We start from the raw sequence: 23,737 nt of genomic DNA, 5'->3' as shown, positions 1-23,737 counted from the left end.
GCCAAAAAGCAACACCACTTTGAGGCAGGAGTTTAAAAGGAGAAATGCTTTTATTTCTCCTAACTTTTCCCACTTCCCATGTGTGCTGCATTCTACAGAATACATCCCAAGTGGGAAAAGTTTGCAAGTTAGTCTAAGCATAGTATTTTGTAGTAGAATGATACCCTTTCTGTACAAAACCTATGCATGACTTATGCAGACACCCTTGCTCTATGGTGGAAAAATGTGTGTGTGTGTGTGGTGCTCAGCTGACTGATTGTGCACCGGCACTAAGGAGAGAGCAGGATAGTGTGAAATCCCTGCAGATATGCCGCTTTCCTACTCTCTTCTTGTCACACAATGCAGCACAGCAAATTTGGTTGCTGCACTGCGCCTGAGTGAAACTTCATAATTTTGGCCTGACATTTTAGAGAAAATTGGTCACTCAAAAACTGCTGGTAGCGAAAGGCAAAGCAGAAGCCATTCTGGTATACAATTTACCTGCTCATTTCATTATGACCTATTACAATAGTTGCAGAACTTACCAGAAGGTGTGACAATTATACTGTACAACTGGCAGCAAGGCTGGCTTTACTGTTGGTAGCGCCAGAAGTAAAAAATGTTGTTGCCATCCACAAACTTGCTTTTACTTTGAGGTGAATGGTTTGTTAGGCACATTTTAAACACATACAGATTATAATTAGGAGTATACAGAAGGTATTCTCAAATACCTTTCAAATGGAATATGGGAAATGGATATTAAAATACCATCAGTCAAGTATAACTGTTTTATTTTATAGTCTAAAATATGTGTATAGTTTTATTTACATAATTATTAACTTTTACAAAGGGTGTTCATTTTGGAAAAGACAATTTGCATAACTTAAGTAAGTTTATCTCTACAGGCTTTCACTTTTGCAAATGGCAATACTGAAGTTGATTATTCCAGCTGTTGTGTAATATGATTTACAATGGAGAGAATTGCCAAAGATGACAGCCTTCCATCTCATTGTTGATCTTAACTATATCTTCTTTAAATTTAAATTAGAAAAACTTCTCCCTTCACTAGCCACTGTCACTGAAAGAGTTAAAAGTATGCACGAAGCCACCTAGATATTAGGAAAGATATCTTGGATACTCATGTTTCTCAGGAACTGCAGTGCTTCATGTGGAGAATATATACCACCGGGGACAATCAACTGAAATGTAATTCTTCAAATAGGTCTGATGCATTCATATCAGGAGACTTACTATCAGTGAGGGCTACATGTAGATTCCAGCAATGAACAGTAAGACTTTCAGGCAGCAGGCAGAGATTTTTAATTATACATAAATCTCCATAACTTTATATAATCATGTAGTTGCTGGAAACATTACTTTGAATATGTTAAATCTGAATCAATCGCGGTGAAAAAAACATTCTCACTTGAAAGTTTTCTCTGGGTTTTTGTTACATTCATCTCAAAAGTGATAATCAAGCATCTTGTTCTTTTTACGTATGAATAAATCTTTGAAGATAGTGCTTGCTTCAAAAAATGTGCCTAATATTTTTGCTTTTCTTTGCTTCTTTATATCCATTCTATCCGTGTCTCTGCAACTATTTGCGTACAAAGTTGATTTCATATAAAAGGTCACGTAGGCACCATGCTGTGTGCCAGATACCTACATTTACTGTGTTTGAATCATGCATTTCTTTTAGGGCATCTTAAATTTCAGTTGTTTGGGCGCAAAACTGTTTTACACTCACAGTGCAGCTTTCTCAACAATTTACACATATTAGCTTTAGAGTTACAGAAAGTGCTTGATTTAGTAAAAACCTCTACCTTGTAGTTGAAGCAGAAAATAGAGTGTAAGTGAAACAGCTTCTTTACAATCTACGGCTATATCCGATATCACTACATTTAGTTAATGACAACCACATTGAAGAAATAAATGTGACCTTTCATGTAGGCAGCAATATCATAGCCTTGATCTCGTAGTTCTTGTAAATTTAGTTTATTCTCTTTCAGTACTCTCAACCTTATGTCAGCTATGCAGTCTAATTGCACAAAACAATATCTTGCTGCCTTTGCTCTACATATAATTTCAAGAGAGTTCAACATTATTATTGCCACTGGACCCACCTACTGACGTTTGCCACTTGACTCGAGACATCATCACCAATACCCTCCCCTTCCTGTGAAAGTGCTGAGAAGTGGCAATACAATGTGATGGTGAAATTCAAACTTCCACCATTGCCTCTTTCTAATGAAGATAGTTAAATGCCTGGCCAGATCTGCAAGACTGCAACTGCGTTGAATGATTAGGATCACCCATGCTTGACTTTTATTTCCACGATGACCATTATTATGGAAATGAAAGATGGACAAGGGTGATTATATGACTGTTTCTATCAGAGGGCAAATGGTGCCCTCTGAGTTTAGCGACGGTGGACATCCAGAGCAGCGGAACCCATCACACAATCCTAAAGCTGGTGCTGCCTGCCAGTAATGACAGTACATTTTTCCAGCAGCTAATTGTAGCTACCTACCTCCCTTAAATATGTCAGTAATGCCTGAATGCAATACTATCATTGTGGTAGCAATACCTGGTGAATTTAAAAGATGGGTTCATAATGGGACCCAACCTTGGGAAGAATAAAATAAATCCTTTGTTCAGATTATTTTGAAAAAAGGTATTTGCCTGTTTTTTACTCTTTCCATTGTTAATCAGTAGGTTCACAAGTAAGGGAGGGTATTTGTGTGTGCCTCATAACAATGTCCACATAAAACACACAATCACCAAACATTGTTTATCAATTGGGATTATGATACAATACCCAAAGGCTGCCTTCTCTTGAGTGCAGCAAGAGATGTGAATTAAAATTGATAACTACCTATCTATACTGATTTTATTAACTATTCTGTCTCCAGCCTAAGATCTCCATGCTGTTTGTCATCTATTTTAGTTAATCAATCTTTTATACGTACAACAGACATAAGGCTTGGCAGTGGGAGTGAAATGCGGGGTCACTTGGTTCCCATATTCTGCCTCATGGTTTCTTTAGCATATTTCTGTTGTTATGTTAGATTGGTGGATGACTCATTATGCTTTGAGAGTAGAAAAATGGAAAGAGATGAAAAATACAAAAAATGGCCAAAGGGCACTAAGAACCATATTCACAAAGTCCAAGTAAAAAAAGTTCAACATTTTCTCCTGTTGGATTACCCCTTGCGCGTGGAAGTATATTTACAACCTTTATGAAATTTGCAGAGAATCACAGCTTTTGCTAATCCATGCCAGTCTTAATTTCCAGCTGTGCTCACATGTGCAAAATTTACACAAGCAGAATTTTAAACTTGCTGGAAAATTCTTAATTAGTAAAGTTTGCAGAAAAGGCAATTTTCACATTTTTTCTTTTTGTTGATTTTTGCTCTATGGAGACACTATATTTCCCCTGAAAAGCTGGTTCACCTACATGGGTTTGCAAACGTGTATGATTATTGGGATCTAAAACTATCTGCTAAGGGTTTGTGTCTATCCATGAAAGAGTGTGTTTGGGGGCATTCATCGGCCGTGACTCACACCCAGAAATGTAAATGTACTTTACATTGTTAATTTTCCACACATTCGAATTCTGTGAATTTTTCCCACCCAAATTGATGGTTTAGTGCATAGTTGACAGAATTGCTTGGTGTCTTCTAGACCAAGGGCTCTTCGTCAGAGTCCAGAAGGCCCGAATCTAATTGGAGCCCCAGTTTTTCCTCCAGCTGGAAGGACATCAGATCCTTGCGTGTGATTATTCCCACTGCTCGGTTATGCAGGTCGACAACGGTGAGGTGACGAAGGCCTAGTGTCCGAAAAAGAAGGTATGTGCGCTGCAGAGAGAAATGGGCTTGAACAGCCACTGCAGATTTGTTTATATAAGGCTCCTGTGAACAAAACAGATTGAAAAAAGATTTGAGAGTGAGGTTCTTATAAATATAGAAAAAATGCAAAAGGATCCACTGAAACCCTAAATGCCCCATAACAGATGCACGTTCAAATGTTCCCATGCTTTGGATTGGGGAGAATTTACATATTCTTCTCAGCTCATTTGCAAAATGGACTCTTCTTCAAACAATGACATCAATACATATCAGGTAAGAAGGAAGGTGAAAATAGAGAGGATATAACATCATCAGGAGACTTTAGAAGCAAATCAAAATGAGGAAAAATAAAAGAAGAAAGGGGGCAAATGAGAGCAAAGAAAGATATGCACAGAAAAAGGCTAGTGACCCCCTTCTACAACAATTTCTTCTACAAACCTATGTGAAAACGGCTGATAATCATAAAATGGCATCACGTATTTTTGATGTTATACACAAAGCGTCTGATTCACAGAGGTAAAGGAACACTTTTGTGGAAGTGTACTAATTTTTGCTATTCACAAACTACAAGTATTTACGTCTGTGGAAAGTCCGCAGTCGGGGCAGAGAACTCAGCACATAACAAGATAGGTCTATCTTGTTTTTCTAGGTGTTGAATTCACTGCTCTAACTGCGGAGCAAAAAAATTGTAAACTTCGCAAAAGTGTATGTTTACAATTTTGAATGAGTTCATCAGATATATACTGGATCAAATAAAGAGGTAGCTTTAACAGATTTGGGATGTGAAGCTCTTCAGAATGAATTCTATTTGAAGGCGAAACTAACCAGATTAATTCAGTCATCTTCAGGATTACAATAAAAAATTTCTAGGACAATGAACATCTCGGAGAATGGTTATACTTTAAGGAGACGATTCACTAAGCTATTGCTCAAGCACAAGCATTTTTACAATTCAACAATTTGTGTTCCCACAAATCTTCAAACAGGGATTTGTACACATACATCTCAATGAGCACTTCTTCAAATGATTGTGTAGCCTGTTAATGCATTTCTGCATTTTGGGGCAGATTGTGGAAATAACCTGTGATAATTGCATAATATTTTGAACTCCGTTTTGCAGCTCAGGACAACAGAAAAAAAAAATGTCTAACATGCCTTAAATAGAAGTTGCACTTTTTTTTATATAATAACTTTTTATTGAAAAATTGGCATGTTACGCAGCAAGGATCCAGCTTTCCACATGTATGTAATGGCATAAAGTGCAATAAAACATTAACGACTTCTTCATCACATTGCAGCATGAATGTCTCCGGGAATGGCACACTATCCAACAGTGTCAACCTCCTCCCGCCGACCCCCCGGTGGCTCACATATTTCCTCCAGGAACAAATTCCAAGGCCCTCAAACTTGAGACCACTTCTTCGGGCATCCCCTGGAAACATAGATAGGTATCTCAGTCACCATACACCAATCTGTGTCACTGGCCCAGTCCGCAATGCTCGGTGATGTCGGAGTCTTCCACAATCTTGAGATATTCCGCTTGGCCCCCATGAAAACTAAAGTGACCCATATCCTCTCTTTGGCCTTAAGGTCTGTGGGGTCCCATACATTTAACAAATCAATTAAATGTTGCATTGTAATTGTTGCCCCAATACTTCCCCCATCATGGCCACCACCCCCTCCCAGAATTTCTGAATCGTCTCACATTCCCAATATGGATGAAGGTGCCCTCCTGCCCACAGCGTCGTGCACAGCCACTATCTTGGGTGTATCCCATATGAACCAATGTGGCACCTGACAGGTATGTCCTATGGAGGATTTTTAGTTGAACCAGTCGGAGTCTGGAGGAGATGGCAACTTCTCGAGTGAAGCCACTGCGGCTTGCCACTCTTCATTGTCCAAGCCTGCAACATCGTGGTCCCATTTACCTCTTAACCCAGTGGTTCCCAAACTTTTTGGACCCACAGCTCCCTTGACCTATTGGCCATTGGCCACGGCTCCCAATTGTTTTACTTTTTTTTGTGCGTGAAGGTATGTAAGCCCAGCTTTGGGACTACTTCCACTTTTCACCCTGAAAATAATTAAGATGAAGCAGATGAAGTTATTGTAAACATAGATGTAACAAAATAAAAATACTACAGCTGTTTAATGTAAAACTTGAATTGGTTAAGTAAGCCAAAAACAATAATCTGAGGTCTGCATATGGAATTTTTTAAACTATCTTTTGTTTAAAAAATTGGCTCTAGAGGGCTTCATTCCAGGGAGCAGTGGAACAGGTTATGGGCGGGGGATGAATTAATTTATTAGTCATACATTTCAATGCAGGCACTCAAGTGGACCTTAATAGACCTACCCAAAAAGACAATGGATGAACACCACACTGGGCAGAGCCAAGACACGACATGGCACCTTTGTGCAATGCCTCAAGCGCACTAAAGATCCCAAACTAGCATTATGTTAGTAATGATGAAATGTTATTTTGTAAGAAAAAGGTCACACGCCATAATTTTCATCAGAAAAATGTTAAGTAATGGTGCCTAAAATGTGTGTTGCACTACAGTGCAGAACTCCACTGAGACAACTAGCATATGACCTACATTTCCTATGGGGTGCTTTATGACAACTCGCATGCTGGAGGAGGGAGCTCAGTGTCTGCAGACAGACTGGGTCAAGCAAGAGAATCCACAAAGTTAATTTGTCACTGAGATACATATGGGTTAGAAATTAATTGCGTGCTATCAAGTCAAAGTACAAATGCCAGCGTGTGTTACAAATACTGGGAGAATGGTCGAATCACTGGTTCATGGAGAAAGTAACTGCATCTGCCCCTTTGAGTTGATAGTTCAATTTGAACACAGGTAACTATTCATCTAAATCAGTAAAAAGTGGTACAGTACTCTGTGGTCTGTGTGCAGTGCACAAAAGCAAAAGTGGCAAAACTTGGCACTCTCAGAAGAGAGAGCAAAAGACTGAGCAAAAGAGCATTTGCCTCTCAAAAAGCTATTAACTTTACGGGGTGTTTATTTCCATTAGATCCGAACAAAGCAATTTTCAAAAGCTATAAAAACCACACCACAGTTCACATAGTGCCAAGAAGTAACTAAGCTCCCTGAGTGTGCTGCACAGACAGCCCACTCAGGGTTACTAGCATCCTCCTAAAGAGCAGTAGTTTTAGGCTTGCCAGCCCATTGCTTCTAAATTTCAACACCTTCTGAAATGTGTTTCTGTCCACTACACAGCTCCAGGCCCTGCTGTTCATATACAATCCTTGGGGCAATTAGGATCTTAGCAGGGAAGTGTCTGTTCTGTTGTGCAGTTCATCATACCGAAATCCCCCTCAACATGCACAGCTACCACACTGATACCATCTCTGGTGGGAATGATTTGACTCTGATGTTAAGATAAAATTACCCTAATTGGTGCATGTCATAATACGTGCATCACGCCCCGAATTTATGATACATATTATGTTATGTTATGTTAATCTTTTTCTTCTATAGCGCTCGGCTACTCCATGGAGCATCCCGGCGCTTTGGCGAAGAGTATCAACAGGTAGAAAGGCAACATAACAGCTAAAACGCAGACTATGAAAGACAGAAAACTATTTAGTAAAAAGCCACATTTTCAAGCCCTTCCTGAAAGCAAGAAGGCTGGTAGCCTGTCTTAGGGATAGTGGTAGCTCGTTCCAAGCCCGCGGGGCCAGGTATCGAAACGACCGGCCTCCCATTCTAGCACGCCTAATGACAGGAACCGTCATTTTAGACAGAGAAGTTGACCTCACGGTCCTACTGGGTTGGTAAAAGGAAAGGCGTTTCCCGATATACTTGGGACCTATGCCATGCAGAGCTTTGAAGGCCAGAGTCAGGTTTTTGAAAAGGATCCTCTTTAGAGTAGGTAGCCAATGTAAGGTGTTAAGTAATACAGTGGCACCTGCTCTTCTCGGGAGTCCATAAATGGCTCGGGCTGCCTAGTTCTGTACTACTTGCAAACGGGTCAAAAGATACTTCGGTAGACCGAGAAAAAGAGCGTTTGCGTAGTCTAATTGTGATCCAATCAAAGCCTGAACAATTATTTTCCTATGGTGAAGTGACACCAAAGGAAGGAACTTTCTCAGCATCCGCAGAATGCCGAAGCACTTCCCTGAAAGGCACGAGATATGTGGCCCAAAGGAGAGATCACTGTCCACAATCACTCCAAGGTTCTTAGCCTTGAGGGACACATTGTCAGGGGGAAACATATCCTGTGGCCACCAGGATTTCCAATTTGGCTCGGGAGTGCATCCAAAGAAGAGCAACTCAGACTTATCGGAGTTGCACTTCAGGCCATGACATCTAAACCACTCAAAAACCGCACCTAGACATTCCCTAATCTGTATGCCATCCAACACCCCGCCCCTGTCGCATGTGAACAGGAGCTGTGTATCGTCAGCGTAAGATATGATCTGGGCGCCAAAGGTCTCCGCTACCACCGCCAGAGGGGCCATAAAGATGTTAAAGAGCATGGGGCTAAGAATGGAACCCTGTGGAACCCCCACCTCTAGCGGTGTCATATCAGCGGAGAAAGGGGGCGCCCAGATCGTTTGCCGGCGGCCGGCCAGAAAGGATGCTGAGACATTTGCTGGAATCTCCCATCCACCCCCACCCCAGGCCTTCAAAACCCCCCATTGCACATGAGGCCTGCATGCAACATTTAGAAGCCTGATTGGCTCCTGCAAGACACAGACCTCTACTGACGGAAGAGGGAAACACTTTCACTCAGCCATCAACAAAAATCAGGAATTTGTGTGCAGCTGGAGTTGAAATTACTAACAAACAGGAGCAGTAATTTGTGCATGTGAGTGATGCAACCAGCCTACTTTTTATTGGTGTCTATTCAAGGCAATTGGTTTCATGTTGCGAGGTAAAAAAACAAAGCCTATATTTTGCATTCTGCCTTAGAGTTCAAAAAGGCTTTAACACTGGTGCATTCGTTGGCATCTCCGGGCTGATGAGAACTGTAATTTGAGCTTAAAAATTACTGGAGACATTGACTTGTGGAAGTACGTACATTTTTAATGCTTACAGCATCTGTTCGCGGCGCCCCAGTTTAGTTTTGAAGGTGCACCAGGGTGCCGCGGCGCACAGATTGGGAACCTCTGTCTTAACCGTAACAGGGGATCGGACCTAATATTGATAAGTTTCTTGTAAATGATGGATATGGCCTTTTCTGTCAAATTGCCATCTAGAATCCTGTCCTCGAGAGGGGAGAATTCTGGGAGGTCCGTTCCCTTAGGGATAGCCAAGAGTAATGCATGTCTGTTTTGAAGATATCGGAACTGTTCAGAGCTGGCCATTTCAAACTCGTGACGTTATTGGGAGAGTGGTATGCATTACTGGACTTCCAAAGGTCCCCAATTCTGGAAATGCCAATGGCATCCCATTTATCGAACTCCAGGGAGTGCGATAGCCAACCTATCTGGTCACAATGCCAGAGTGGCGTTGCTTGAGTAAGTGTGCCCTCCCACCCCAGGCTTTTAGTAGCATCCTTCCATATTTGGACGGCGTGTTTGGTCAGGCCGGACAAATCATTTTTCAAAGACTTTGTGTACAGTGCGCCCTCAAACCCACCCCAGGGGAGGAGCCATTGATTGATCCGAAATGCCGGGTCATCGTGCCGCCTATATGTGCATTGGTTAATGGCAGCGAGCTGCGAGGCCCAGTAATATCTTTTCATGTCGGGTGTCCGATGCCCCCGTGGAACCATCCCAGTGTGAGCTTATGTGTGGCAATGCGAGGCGACCTACCCTCCAATAGCAGATCTCAAACCGTGCCCTCCAGTTCTTTAAAGTATGACGCCGCGACCCGAAGAGGAGTATTGAGCAACACGTACAGAAGACGAGAGAGGGACATCATTTTAAAAAGGGCAGCATGTCCCAGGAGGGTCAAGGGGAGCGATTTTAAGTGCTGGACATCGATTTAAGGTGCGCTAGTGGTGGCCGGAGGTTGGTGTCATAAAATCGCGTCAGGTCTCTGGACCCAGGTTCCCACAGATTGAAGCCTTTGCCGGCCTCTGTCAGCAGGCAATTCCGGGGAAGTCCAGGGTTTGCCCACTAAGAACGTATAGCACCAACTTGGACCAGTTGATCTGGTAGCCTGCGAATCTACCAAAAATGTGGACTATATCCATCACCACACTAAGAGACGCCGCCGGGGAGGCGAGATAAAGCAGGATATCATCTGCATACAATGATAGGTGGTCCTTCCGCCCATAAGTCCATTTAAGGCCCCAAATGACGGGGTCGTGCCACATACACGCTGTGAGAGATTCCAGGGCCAAGGCAAAGAGGAGCGGCGACAGGGGGCAACCTTGCCTGGTGCCCCTACCAAGAGAGAAGACAGGAGATTTCCGATTCTTTATGACCATTTGCACCAACGGTTGACAATATAGGAGACGCACCCATTTAATAAATTCCAGACCGAATCCTAGCTTGTGAAGCACCGCGAACATGTAGGGCCATTCCATGGTGTCAAATGCCGTAGCGGCATCTAGAGGTACCACCACAGCATCTTCCCTGATCGTATCTGCCTTGCAAAGCACTGCGTGCAGTGGACGGAGGTTAAGAGACTTGTTTCTTGCCGGCATGAACCCGGACTGGTCCGGGTGTACCAAAGTGGGAAGAACTTGTAACAGACGGGTGGCAAGAACTTATGCAAGGGTTTTAACCTCCCAATTGAGGAGCGAGATGGGCCTGTATGAGGAACATTGGTCGGCGGGCTTACTCGCCTTATGGATAACAATAATATTGGCCAGTCTGTGATCCTCAGGAAGAATTCCTAATTCTTTACTTTCTCTATACATGGCGGTGCCAAAAGGGGCGGTCATGCCAGCCGTCAACTTAAATAATTCTATAGGGATCCCAATTGGGCACGACGCTTCCCCCCCGCAGATCATGGATGGCCCTCTCTACTTCAGTTACTGTGATATCATGGTCTAGGTCGAGACTTTCCTCCACTGTAATAACCGGTATCCGTATATCTCAGAGGATGGAAGAAGCCTCTTCCTCAGTATGGGTCATACTAGAAGAGTACAGGGAGTGGTAATATCTACCAAATGCATCAACAATGTCCTGCGGAGCTGTGATGCCGGAGTTAGAATCAGTGGCAAGTTCAACCACAACACGCCACGCCCCATCCCTATGATCCAGCCAGGCCAACAATTTGCCCGCCTTATCACCTACATCATAGACCCTGCTAAGGGTAGCCCGGTATTGCGCCTTAGCTGCGTCTGTGGCCAGGTCCAGGAGCTCCTTGGTTTTAATGCATGGTTATTGGCGCACAACTTCCGAGTCTTGAGATCGAACTGCGCATTCCAGTTCTAGGATCTCATCCTCTATACGCATAATAGCGGCAGCCTTCACCTTGCGTTGCCCTGCGATTAGTCCCAGGACCACCCCCGGCAGTCTTATAGGCCTCCCACAGTGAGACAGATGAATTGACGGACCCCAGATTTTTTGGGAATTACAATTCAGTTTCAGACAGGAACTTGTCCCTAATGGGAGTGGTTGTGAAATTCCACAAATTGATCGGCACCACCCGGCCGACCGAGGGGTCCCCCACCTCCAGTCTACACAGAATTGGGGAGTGGTCCGATATTCCCCTGGCCAAGTGTCATATCTCTTTGACATTGTGTAGATGATGCATGAGTGTGAGCACATAGTCAATGCGTGACATGGGGACACAAGAGATGCGTATACTGAAGATCCACCGTGTACAGGCACCTCCAGACATCCGCTAGTCCCATTGCACCTAAGGAACTATGGATCCGTTTACGGGATAGTGGCAGGTCTTTCTGGGAACAACAGTCCAGGGAATCTGAGACAATAGAGTTAAAGTCCCCCTCAGTCAATAATCGTCCGTCCAGCAAACCCAGGAGTAAATCGCCAAGATCAATGAAGGCCTGTGTATGGAGGCCCGGTGGAATGTACACCCAGACCAAGTTGAGGGTGGCTCCCTCTCAAGTTCCAGACAGAGCAGTGAATCTGCCCAGTGGGTTCGTGTGGATTGTGCTAATCGCTAAGGGGAAGAATATATGAATGAGGATGCCCACCCCCGGGAACCAGAGCCAAAAGTGGAGTGAGCAACCAACTGATAACCCATCGTGACAGGGCCTTACAACCATTACCCAACAGGTGCGTCTCCTGCAAGAACATGACATCCGGTAAGTGTCTTTTCAGGAATTGAAGAACCACCCCTCTCTTTATTCTATCCCCCAGCCCATTCACATTCTATGAGAGCAAGGTAAGTTTTTGTCTACTCATAGTACCCATCACACTGATCTAAAAATGCGACATATCCCGGGGAGGAGCACGTCAGCGGAAAGATAAGAAAAGAGATCAATACATTTCCCAGCACAGTGATCCATGAAAGCGTAACTTACGCCTTGGCTGCTGCAAGTAGTATCTGCATCCGACAGTAGAGCAAAATAAGTGACTGGCGACCCATAATACCCATCATGCAGATTCAAAGGTGTGAGGTAATCCGGAGAGAAGCACCACATGGGGGAGATGAGGAAGGATTCTACTACATTCCAAAACATTGTGGCCAATGAGAGCGCTACAAACATTGTAATGAGTATCCAAGACCAATCGGATGTGACATGCCTGAACAAAAACAATATCAAAATCAAAACACAATTGCAAAGACACAAACCCAACATACGTCCCCCCGACCCTTCACCCTGCCTCCCTGCTTGGCGGTAACAAAACCTCCTGCCCCCCAAAGTAGCAGAGTGCCTCTCGCACACCCTTCCAAGAATGAACAGGGCTATGCAGCCAAACCGAGCGCCTATTTTTGAGAAATGTTTGTTGTACCAACAGTAACAGTAAAAATCTAGCTTGTTTATACAAGAGCAGCAGCTAGGGCCCAGGATACACCCCACAACGCCCACCTGGTTAATCGGGGAACCGGCTATATCTGGGGAGATCAGGTCAACCAAGTCATGCATAACAGAATAACTCAACATAACAAGGTCTGACACTTTTGGAGGAGGAAAGTCTATCTCCACAACCCTCCGTCTATCCGGACTATTCCATCTTCCAAAGTGAAAAAACATACAGACCGGTCATTTGGCACCACCCGCCGCTTCATTCAAGTCTTGCAGTGGCGAGCCACCACCAGAAGCTCGAGCGTCCCCGTCCATCCTCAAGCCAGGGCCATGGTTGTTGCAGCGGCCCGCTGTTCGCCAGCCCTCAAGCCAGTCCCAGGTCACCTCCGGGGTGGTGAAGAACCAGGATTTTCCCTCCGATTCCACTCTCAACTTGGCCGGGAACATCATAGCATATTTCAAGTCCTTGTCGCAGAGCGCCTTTTTCACTTCCAAGAAGCTCATTCGTTGTCGCTGCACCTTGAGGGTGAAGTCCGGAAAGAAAGTGATGCGACTGTTTTGGAATTCCACTGGCAGGGCGGAGTGGGTACCTTGCAGTATGACATCCCTGTCGCGAAAGTTGAAGATCCTGGCAAGGAGCGGTTGCGGGGGGCTCCAGGCCTCGGTTGACGCCTGGGACCTGGTGGGCTCGCTCCACCGAGAAGTAGTTGGAGAGTCACCGAGGCTTGAGGTAAGTAGTGATCAGCTCCTCCAAGAAAATGTCCGCTGATGGCCCCTCTGCTTGTTCCGGAACCCCAATTATGCAGACGTTTTTGCATCTGGAGCGCCCTTCATAGTCATCCAACTATGTTTCGAGCTTCGCAGCGTGCGTTTGCAGGTCATCCACTTTTCTCTGCAACGCTGACATGTCTTCAACCAGGGAGGTCGCCTTGATTTCAACATCTTTTAGGCACGGGTTCATGGAGCACATATCTTCTCGAATGGGGAACACTTCTGTGGACACTGTGTCAATGCGTGACTCCAAGGAAGTGCAGACGGTAGTGATGGCTTCCAGAATGCCCTGCAACATTGGTTCCTTTTCCTTCCTCCCGGACTCGGATTTGTCAGATTGGGCTGATCCTCCTTTAGGACTCGCGCCAGGGCCTCCTTCCCTTTTGTCAGTTTGGCCTGAAGCGTTGCCTTCGAACTGCGGCCCCCCCGCCATGATATAGGCAGATCTCTCCGTAGGGGTTATTTGTGGTTGGGACCGGTTACCATACGTGGCAAGAGCAGTGCAATCACCAATGGCCGCCTGTGGTGTGATGCACCCCGTTGACAACAGGAGCATGTGTCCCCGGTTACCCACTTCAGGGATCCTCCAATACCTGGATGTTATCAAGTACTTGCCAGGTCCGCCCCGAGAACACGCCTCAGCTGTGCACCAGGATCCACGTGAGGGGGGGAAAGGTCTGCACAGCAGGAGCAACCCAGCGGATGTCCATGCTCTTCTGCGCTATGACTTTTGAGGCCAGGAAAGCCGAGAGGCAATGTGATGATGCTAAGTAGCCATGGGGGTATCGCAGCGTCACAGTTAATAAGCACATATACATTATGCCACAAGTCCCGAAAAACAGTTCCAAACCTCAGCCGTGTACTGTTGTGGTCACTCATTGTAGGCGCGCTGCTGTGTGTCCATTCTTGCAGTGCAGCTGTGTCGCAGCACCGGCTCTGTATATTCCTGATATACGGAGCTGTGGTACATTCTACTAGGAGCTCGACGATCAGGCCGGTCTCGTATCTCTCAGCCGACCAGCGCGGGGCTGCCACCTCGTTGCGATCCCTCCCACGTTACTGCGAGCTGCAACGGAGGCCAATGCAGGCGCAGGGGCCAAGATCGTGTGTCCGCCGGTCACACTGATCCTCACCCAGCACACAGCCCATCCATACGCCGGGGCATCGGCGGCACGCCCACAGTAGATCACGGCCGGTTGATGGTGACAGCTGCGGATCAGGATCCTCTCGCTGGTCTCAGCTGGATGCCGCTTGTAGGCACGCAGTAATCCAGATGCCAGAGGCGATGGCTTCAGGGATCAAAGGCTGTCCAAAACACACACAGCCACCAGGCCGCGTGCACGCGCCTCCGTCCCAATGGCGCAGATCTCGCCTTGGACGTTCAGTACCTTCCTTCCGGCCACAGGAGGTATCGATCTGCTCTGGAGCCCTTCCAGTTACCATTTTTGATATTTAAGCCCCTGTCGAGGCAGAATTGAATGGATAATTAGGCAGATTTAGGCTCGGTTTGGCGGAGCCGACAGACTAGGCGGACATCGTTGTGCTCGGCTTGGTCACGCCCCCAGAAGTTGCATTTTTGTTCACTCTCATCATGAACTGAGGAACTTGGAAAAGGGAAGTAAAGACATCCCAAGGAAAAAAATCCCAAGAGCCCTAATTTACAATATTATGGCATAGGGCAGCTCTGCAAGCTTTCCTGCTGTGCTGCCCTACGTCAAAAGAAAATGCACGTATGCACTGTATCTATGAGATATGGTGCATTCCTGTCCTCTTTCCCAGCACTGGTTGACAAATAGCTGCCATGCTCCAAAGCAGGCACCCTTGCACCATGGTGCAAGAGTGTCTGCACTAAAATCAGGTTGTTTTTGTGGGGGAAGGGACACCTTCCTTCACAAAAACAACCCTTACGCGGCCCCTGGGGAAGCATAGGCTTTTGACACATTACCAGGTTTGGAGCATGAACACCCACCGTAATGCCCGTGGTGTGCCTCCCCATCGCAGTGTGAGACAACGCAGCAATGGGCACTTTGTTGCCTCATACCACATCTACAAGGCCATGAAAAGCCAAGCAGGATGGCTTTACATGGCCTTGTAGATATGGGTAAGCCTGGTGCGCTCCTGGAAAGTCATAAAAAATGACGTTCCGAAGACACATTGGGCATATAAATAAGCTCCGAGATGTGATAACAGCTTTTCAATGAGGCAGTTTTACCTGCCAGTATTCCTAGGGACTTTTGAATGAAGGCCAAGGTTGATCAGCACTCTCACTCTCGAATGTTTACCCACCATCCTTGTAAGGAATATTGACTGAAGGCTTGAGGAATATATCTTGTATAGCTATTGTGTCTGTATGTTTTACATGTAATATTCAAACAGACCTGAAAACATTTCATTGATAATAGACAGTGCAAACCTAGCTGCAAGACACAGTGTGCCACTTTCCAAAGAAAACGATGTCATAGCAGTGTCTGTAAATTAAACCTCATGGCATGAGGCAGTCAAGATCAGATTACACAAAGGAGATTACCTTGAAGTAATATTTTAGTGAGCGTGTAATTGGGATAACTGAAGACAACAGATTATACCGCTGGTTTGCAAATATTTGCAATACAAGGTCTAGCTCTGAGGTGTGTGAAATTTGTGTGATTTGTTTTTGCATAGGTAGGCAAAATTCTGCGAGTTTGCCCCAATTGCAAAACAGGCATTTTGGAAGCGAAGATTAATTTTGCGCCAAACAAAGATAGGGAAAAAAAAGTTATAATGTGAAATTTGTTGAATATCTCAATATTGCGTCGGCAAAACAGACATTTTGCTGGGTTGTAGGTTCAGAGAGCTAACGCAGTCTTCTTCAGCAAACACCAAAGCTGGATTTAAGGCCAGTTTTTCAAGTTCCGCAGAGACCATCATCAGTTCCCCACTGCATGATTGTGGTTTACACTCTGTAAAAAGCCTTACTGCGTGTAGCGCTTGGTGTATTCTAGCGCACAATGTCAGCGCACACCCCAGATGGTGCAGCATGGACAAAGGGGAGGGAAGACCGTGAGTGGACATAGAGTGGAAGCAATGGTTTACAGAAACAGCATTCAAGTGCATTGCTTCACATTACTTAGCAGTTACTCAAGAGCTAAAAGTGACATGTAAATGATACATTCTATTAACATTGTATCTATGCGTCAGCCTGGAATGCATTTTCACAGAAAAAACGCGCTCAAATTGTCTCCTTTGTTGTATTTTCGTGTTGGCTCATTTTTACAACATCTGTTATGTTTATACGATAGGAATTAAAAGTCAGGAATGCTGTTTGTGCTCTGCTACTTTTGTTGAAAGTGCACCATCTTGGGCTTGGCATTGTTTGAGTAAATCAGTGAGGCTGACACAGCCATCCTAAACAAATGATCAGAAATATAACAAACACATTGTTCAGAGAGGAAATGTTTGTTTTTGTAGCTGGCTCCGGCTCTTACCAGATTGATGAAGAGATGCTGGTACTGAGGATCTGTGCTGTAGCGCTTCAGCAGCCTGGTCATTCGTGGCACATCAGGCAACTTCTCCACCGTTATCTGAAACAGTCAAAGCAGTGTGGCGTAACCATGGGCCCATCACTATGGAAGTACATGCACTTGAACAGTGAGCGGTTACCAGTCAGCGAACAATCAAAGCGGTGCGACATAACCATCTGTCCATACCTATGCAAGCGCATGAACCTGGCCGGTAAGAGGTTTCCAGCCTGCGAACAGTTAAAGTTATGTGGCATAGCTATCAGCCCATCTCTATGCAAGCACATGGACCTGTCCAGGAAAAAGTTACCATATTGCAAACCGTAAAAACGATGTAATATAACTATCAGCCCATCCCTATGCAAGCACAAAATCTGACAAGTGATAGGTTACCAATCTGTGAACAATCAAAGTTATGTAGCATAACCATAGGCCCATATCTATGCAAGCACATGCACCTGCAAACCTACTTGTTTGGTTTGACGAGGACCTTAGGTTCTCCACATAAATAAAGAAACTGGCCGGACAGTGTTTTGGTACAATGAAGATTCTTAGGAAGTTTCTGCCCCTGCTACCCAGGACAGACAAAGAAATGGTCACTCGTGCACTGATTCTTTCGTGCCCAGACTATGCCAACACACTGTATATAGGTCTGCCAGACTTACTGCTGAGGAAGCTGCAAGTTGTACAAAATGCGGCAGCCAGAGTTCTGCTAAACATCGCCAGAAGAACTAGTGTGAAGCAATATTTGCTGGATCTACATTGGCTTCCCGTGGCCCAACGGGTCAAATTCAAGGCTCTCACCCTGGCTCATGCAGCCCTCCATAGCTTGGGTCCCCTGTATTTGAGGAATAGCTTCAGTTTCTATGTGCCACAAAGACTGTTGTGTTTTGCCTCTCAGCGGTTGGCCCCTCGGTTTTTATTTGGTACAAGTGGGGAGCAGCTCTCTCTCTTTCAAGGCGGCTCAAGTCTGGAACCCTCTGCCTTACACACTACGGAACACTACTAACCCAAGGGTGTTCAGGAAATTGCTAAAAACTTTTGGCTGTTTGCATAAAGGTTTGCTCTGTCCAGCTCCTTCCCTCCATCATTTGGCTTCCGTGCAGGGACACTCTTGAGTAGCCGCGCGCGTTATAAATTATATTAACATAACATAACCTAGACAGTGAGAGTTTCCAGTCTGCGAACTGTCAAAGCAATGTGGTGTAACCATAGGATCATCCCTATGCAAACAGAAACATCTGGCTAGTGAGAGGTTACCAGTCTGCGAACCATCAAAACTATATGTAACCATATGCCCGTATGTATGCAAGCACAAGTGCCTGGCCAGTGAGAGTTTCCCGGTCTGCGAACAGTCAAAGCAATGTGGCATAACTATCAGCCTATCTCAATGTAAGCCCATGCACCTGCCAGTGAATGGTTACCATTTTCCAAACCTTCAAAGCAATGTGAAATAACCATCAGCCCATCCCTATGCAAGCACATACTTCTGCCCAGCGATAGGTTAGCAGTCTGCAAACAATCAAAGCTATGTGGTGTAACAATAGGCTCATATTTATGCAGGCATGTGCACAGGACCAGTGAGGGTTTCCCAGTCCACGAATAGTCAAAGCTGTGTGGCATAACCATGTGTCCAAACCTATGCTCCTCGCCATTGCGAGGTTACCAGTTTGGGCTACAGGGTAGATGGATAAGATGACTAAGTTTTGAGATAGACTGTTTCCACGAGTAACAGGGTCGGTATTTTATTGCAGAAGGTGAGCCTCTGTCTAGAGTAGCATAGTGGGTGAAAAACGAACAGTTGCAATCCTACCCCAAATGATTGCCACTCTGTAGACTATTTGAACGCATTCAGTCAATCGCCTTTGGGTGTGTAATTACCAGTAGTATGCCTGGAAATCTGAGACTGGTGTAGCTTTTCAATGTTTATGAATGCCAAAAAGTAGCACATTTACACTCAATCAAGAAGAATGTTTATGGGTGGAAATGTACTATTTTTTTGGGTGTAGCAATCACTTTATAGTTTGAAATTTCTGCTTCAAAAAATGAATACAATAAAAGCTCCTAGTGAACTGAGAATGATGAGAAAAAGTGACAAAAACATAGCAAGACTGATTCAGGGTCCACAGACCCAACTACCAATCCAAGAATGCATTTGGGTGGTGTCACACCCCAACACCATCCTGAAGCTACGTTCATGCCCGTCTCACCTGAGCCTGGTAGTTCCCCCTGGGAAATCATGGCTATGTCCATTAACAACACAACAGTCTGGAGTTTAATTTCATTGCATGCACTCTTCTTCATATTTGCTACTAGAAGCCTTGTTTGTAGAGTGGTCAAATTGGTGCATGTAGGCAACATCATGTTTCCATCTGTTCCATGTACTAGGACTAAGTTGCAAATAGCGGTGGGCGCACAAGCTAATAAATAGGGAAAGCAGAGCAAGGGAAGGGTCTGGCTTAGCTCTAAGATTGCATGCATGACTCAAGCCATGTAAACGTTTTCATGTATAATGTGCAGCAAACATAATGTAAATATTTGTTCAAGTCCCTTCAAAATCCCAAAAAGTGGATTCCTTTAACATGCAGAAGTGTTAACCCTTAGTACATTAGATCATATCACACTTAAGCAGACATTTATTAAAAGTTATCGTTTTTAAACATAAACTTAGACACATTAATGGCCTAACCGCCAATGACAATGTCATTAGTGATCTAAGAGGCAAGTCAGTAGTCATGTAAACCCTAAACATGGACTAGATGCTTATTGTAGATGGAGCATCATTATAGACCATTAAATTAAACATAAGAAGTGCTTGTACAGCGCACACACTGATCTCAAGCATTTAAAAGCGCTCTCATATGAGATAATAAAGACAAAGGAGGATGTAGCCACTAGATGTATACCTCTGTCTCACTATCTCTCTCTCTTTCTCCTGCTTCACATCAAAAAGTCACTGCTTGTCTTTTATTCTTGGTAGAAAACCAACACAGACATAGCAGACCTGACTCGGGCCCCAGACTCCACTACCAAAACAAGAATCCATTTATTTGGGAGATGTCACATACCAAACATCCCCATGAAACTATGCCCTGGTGCTGGCTCCGGCTCTTACCAGATTTCGTGAATCGGTGTTTGCGTTTTGACATGTTTCTGTATCCTCACATGTAGTGGATGTATCTCGTCACTAAGTGCCGCACTCCATTGCCCTCTGGGGCAAAGTTTGTGCCTTTTAAATGCCCCTACTAAAAATAAAAAACATTTGCAAAGTCAGTCAGTCTGGCATTGGTTTCCAGCCTTTAGCTTTGTCAATAATTATTTTATTTCTTCATTGCTTTAGTAGATTGTTATTGTTGGGTGTACATCCAACAACCACCAGTACATTAAAATAAATTGTCTAAAATAAAATAAGAATTATTCTAAAAAGCAAACATTGCGATAGTACCATCTGACATACAGGGAAATACTTTGTATGTATACTCGTCTGGGGCAAAATAGAATCGGATTTGCCTTTGTACATGAGGCAAACACGAGGAGATGATGGGTAGATCGCTGAAACTTTTCAGACACTCACCCCCAGTCACAGATCTGGGTTGATCTCCTTGTGTTTGCTTTGTTCCCCCTACGTTGGCAGGGTATGCCCAGACATTGGTCCCTTGCGCACCTTGCCAAGTCGCCTGGCTGATGAGGGATGTTAGCCCGAAACCGGTCCCAGGATGCTTGTGAGCTAAAGAATGATGATGGATTCAACCCAGATCTGGGGGGTGAATGTCTGTAAAGTTTCAGCGCTCCGTCTATCATCTCCTTGTGTTTGCTTTGTTTGCCCTAAGTTGGCAGGGTATGCCCAGATGTGGGTCCTTTGCTCACTTTGCCACTGGATTCAAGCTAGCCTGGCTGATGAAGGGTGTTACCCAGAAACTGGTCCCAGGAAGCTTGTCTCCAGTTCAGGGAAGACCTGGCTTGGCAGTTCGGGCTGGACTGTTCCCATGAGGCACAGAGTCAAGACTGATTTGCATATAGCTGGGTCTGAACTGAGGTGGCGAAGTGAGCTAAAGAATGATGATGGATTCAACCCAGATCTGTGACTGAGGGTGGGTGTCTGAAAAGTTTCAGCGCTCCGTCCATCATCTCCTTGTGGTTGCTTTCTTTGTACATGAGAGCACTGATGGAATAATGCCAAGTGCATATGCAATGTATAACATATATCTCCTGTAATATGTAAGAACAACATATTAAGGCTATCTCTTTCATCACACAGCTCTAAGAATTGCAAATATTACATGAAGAGAAGCGAAAAGAGCACATACAAGTGGAAAGAGGGTCATCTATGTTTAAATGACCAATGCATTTCGTAGTAAACAGTGCATCTGCTTGTTTGCACAGTTTGCTCTGAGAACTCTTCAACAATGCTCATTTCTGCAAATGGCACCAGTGCACATTTCCTTCTTGCAGTGCAAAAGCCCTTATGTGCACACTTGTGTCTGCACAAGTTTAAATTGGGTTTACACCTGTCAACGGTCAAGTTACCCTGATATGAGTTGTACACATTGTGCACATAGGACATATGAATTAGAGGTATTACTGACGAATGTAAGTTGCAATTCCGTTGGTCAGAGACCTGTGGGTTCTACATGGAAAAGTTAGCACTGCTCTCACCATGCATCATTGTGGACCTTTTCCTGTTCTTAATTCCAGCCACCCCCATTCCAAGCAAATGAATCGAGGACACCAACGGGGCGTGGAAGAACACCAATGGGATGGAAGGAGTCTTGTGGATCTCTCAGGGCCCCACTGCCATCCAACGATATCCTGATGCCAATCCTGCCCCTTTTGCCTCCACAAGGATGTGGCTGACTGTGGGCCACCCTCTTCCCTCGTAAGCGAAGCAGATTTGGGATTACAACTGTGAACCATTTATTAACCAGCTGACATGCCAGATCAAGATGAGGAAAACAATGTGGCAGCCCCAGTGGCACTTGCTGTGAGACAAACGCTGTCCCCAAGGTACAGCGATTGACAAGCAGCCTCAGAAACTGATACACCCTGATCTGGTAGACCTGGGTAGAGATCCACAGCTGGAACTACTGAGAACACCCCAACAGCGGAGGAACACAGGCTGAGACACTGGCCCCTGTGAGGGGGGCTGCAAGCCCGATCACCCCTGTTGAGTATAAATGGGAGGAGTAGCAAAGAAGAGAGGTACCCATGGGGGGCGGTGCTCACAAGAAAGTCAAATCAGAGCACGGCCCTGGTACTGATTGGGGCGCGCTGCAGCCGAAGGGCACACTGATGACCAGGACCTGTCAGCCGGTGATGCAGGGTGAGGGGGCTGGCCACTGCTGAGGGTGAACAGTGGGGAGAAGGGAGTGCGGTGTCCTGGGCAATGTGAGGGGTAGCGCTAAAGCATTCAAAATCATCCTGCCCAGGAATGGACACTTTGAATGCCCCCCCCCCCCCCCCCCCCCCAGCACTCATGCCCTTGCTGCCTCCACACTAATGTTCTGGTCTGGGGGTGCAGAGGCTGATTGAGTAACTGGGAGAAAATACGAAGGCGCCATCATTAATAGATTTGCCAACCCGCAGCCAGCTGTTGGTGCACCTTCGTGCGGCCCAGGTGTCTGTTGATTCCGTCCACAGGATCCCCACAGCAACAGGCCCTGCTTGTGCTGGTGGTGGCAGGGAGAGTACACACTGTATATGCAACCAAGATTGAGGCGGAGGAGTCAAAATGAGGGAAGCCTGACCACCCGGAGCTGACATTAGAAAGTACAGGTTACAACGCAATCAATACCCCTACGCAGGGAGGTGGAGAACACAGGGGAGAGGTGGGTAGACATTCCAAATGGCAAATGACCAATGGTGACAAACCAATCCCAACGACATCCCACAGCAACACAGAGAGGTTGCTCAGATCATTCCATCATGGCAACAATACATTGGTCGCCACATTAGACTCTATCAGGTAGATTCATCAAGCATTTTTGCGAGCCCAAACGATGCGAATCGCAAAAATCGGCCGTTTGCGCCCGCAAAGATTGCATTTGGGATTCATCAATGGTTCATGCTCTCACAATATAAGAATTCGCAAATAATTGCGAATTCTCAAATTGCGATAGCATATAAGGAATCATAATTTGCGATTCCTTATATGCAATGCATGAACCATTTTAAAATTGCGATTTCGCAATCCGGGGCCGCTATTTACCGCGAAGTCAAACCTCGTGGTAAATAGCGAAAGCTTAGAAAAATGCACTTAAGTGCATTTTTCTAAGTTGTATGTTACACACACACTTGTCCCTGGGACATGTGTGTGCGTAACACCAGAATCCCATATCATTTCAGGGGTGCAACAGGGTGTCCTTTGAACACCCCTGCACCCTTGAAATCGCAAAATCAAAATGCGAATCGCTAATAGCGATTCGCACATTGATATGTCTTCCCATTCATTCCTATGGGCCTTTGGGCCCATAGGAATGAATGGGGAGTTATTCCTTATTTGCGATTAGCAATTAGCTAATTGCAAATAAGGAAGCTGTAGGAATCGCAAAAAATATTGCGATTTCTACATGAATCCCGTTTTGCGAGTCTGTAATAGCGATTCCTTAATGATCGCTATTACAGACTCGCAAAACATGCCGATGATGAATCTACCTGTTTGCTCCTAGCGCTCAGTGAGACTAGGGAGGCCCTCAAACGCAAAATAGTCACAGCAGTTGCTGGCCTGACCATACTGGGGGATTCCCAGCTCAAGTTGGTGAAGAGAATAACCACTAACAAGAA

At 45.2% G+C, this 23,737-nt stretch overlaps 1 protein-coding gene across 1 annotated transcript in view; it reads right to left on the bottom strand.

The window, feature by feature from the left end:
• Window positions 1–1,283: 1,283 nt before the first annotated feature.
• Window positions 1,284–23,737, bottom strand: part of LOC147724139 (chloride channel protein C-like) — a 627,958-nt gene continuing 605,504 nt past the window's right edge. The window contains exons 15-16 of the mRNA XM_086965734.1: window positions 16,925–17,020; window positions 1,284–3,890 (exon numbers count right to left, since the gene is read on the bottom strand). Coding sequence (XP_086821860.1) covers window positions 3,660–3,890; window positions 16,925–17,020 — 327 coding nt within the window. The 3' untranslated portion in view covers window positions 1,284–3,659. The remainder of the gene's footprint in view (window positions 3,891–16,924; window positions 17,021–23,737) is intronic.

The sequence above is a fragment of the Lissotriton vulgaris genome, chromosome 4_1, assembly GCF_964263255.1.
Source record: "Lissotriton vulgaris chromosome 4_1, aLisVul1.2, whole genome shotgun sequence".
Classification (NCBI taxonomy): Eukaryota; Metazoa; Chordata; class Amphibia; order Caudata; family Salamandridae; genus Lissotriton; species Lissotriton vulgaris.
This window is presented reverse-complemented; position numbering and strand designations above follow the sequence as displayed.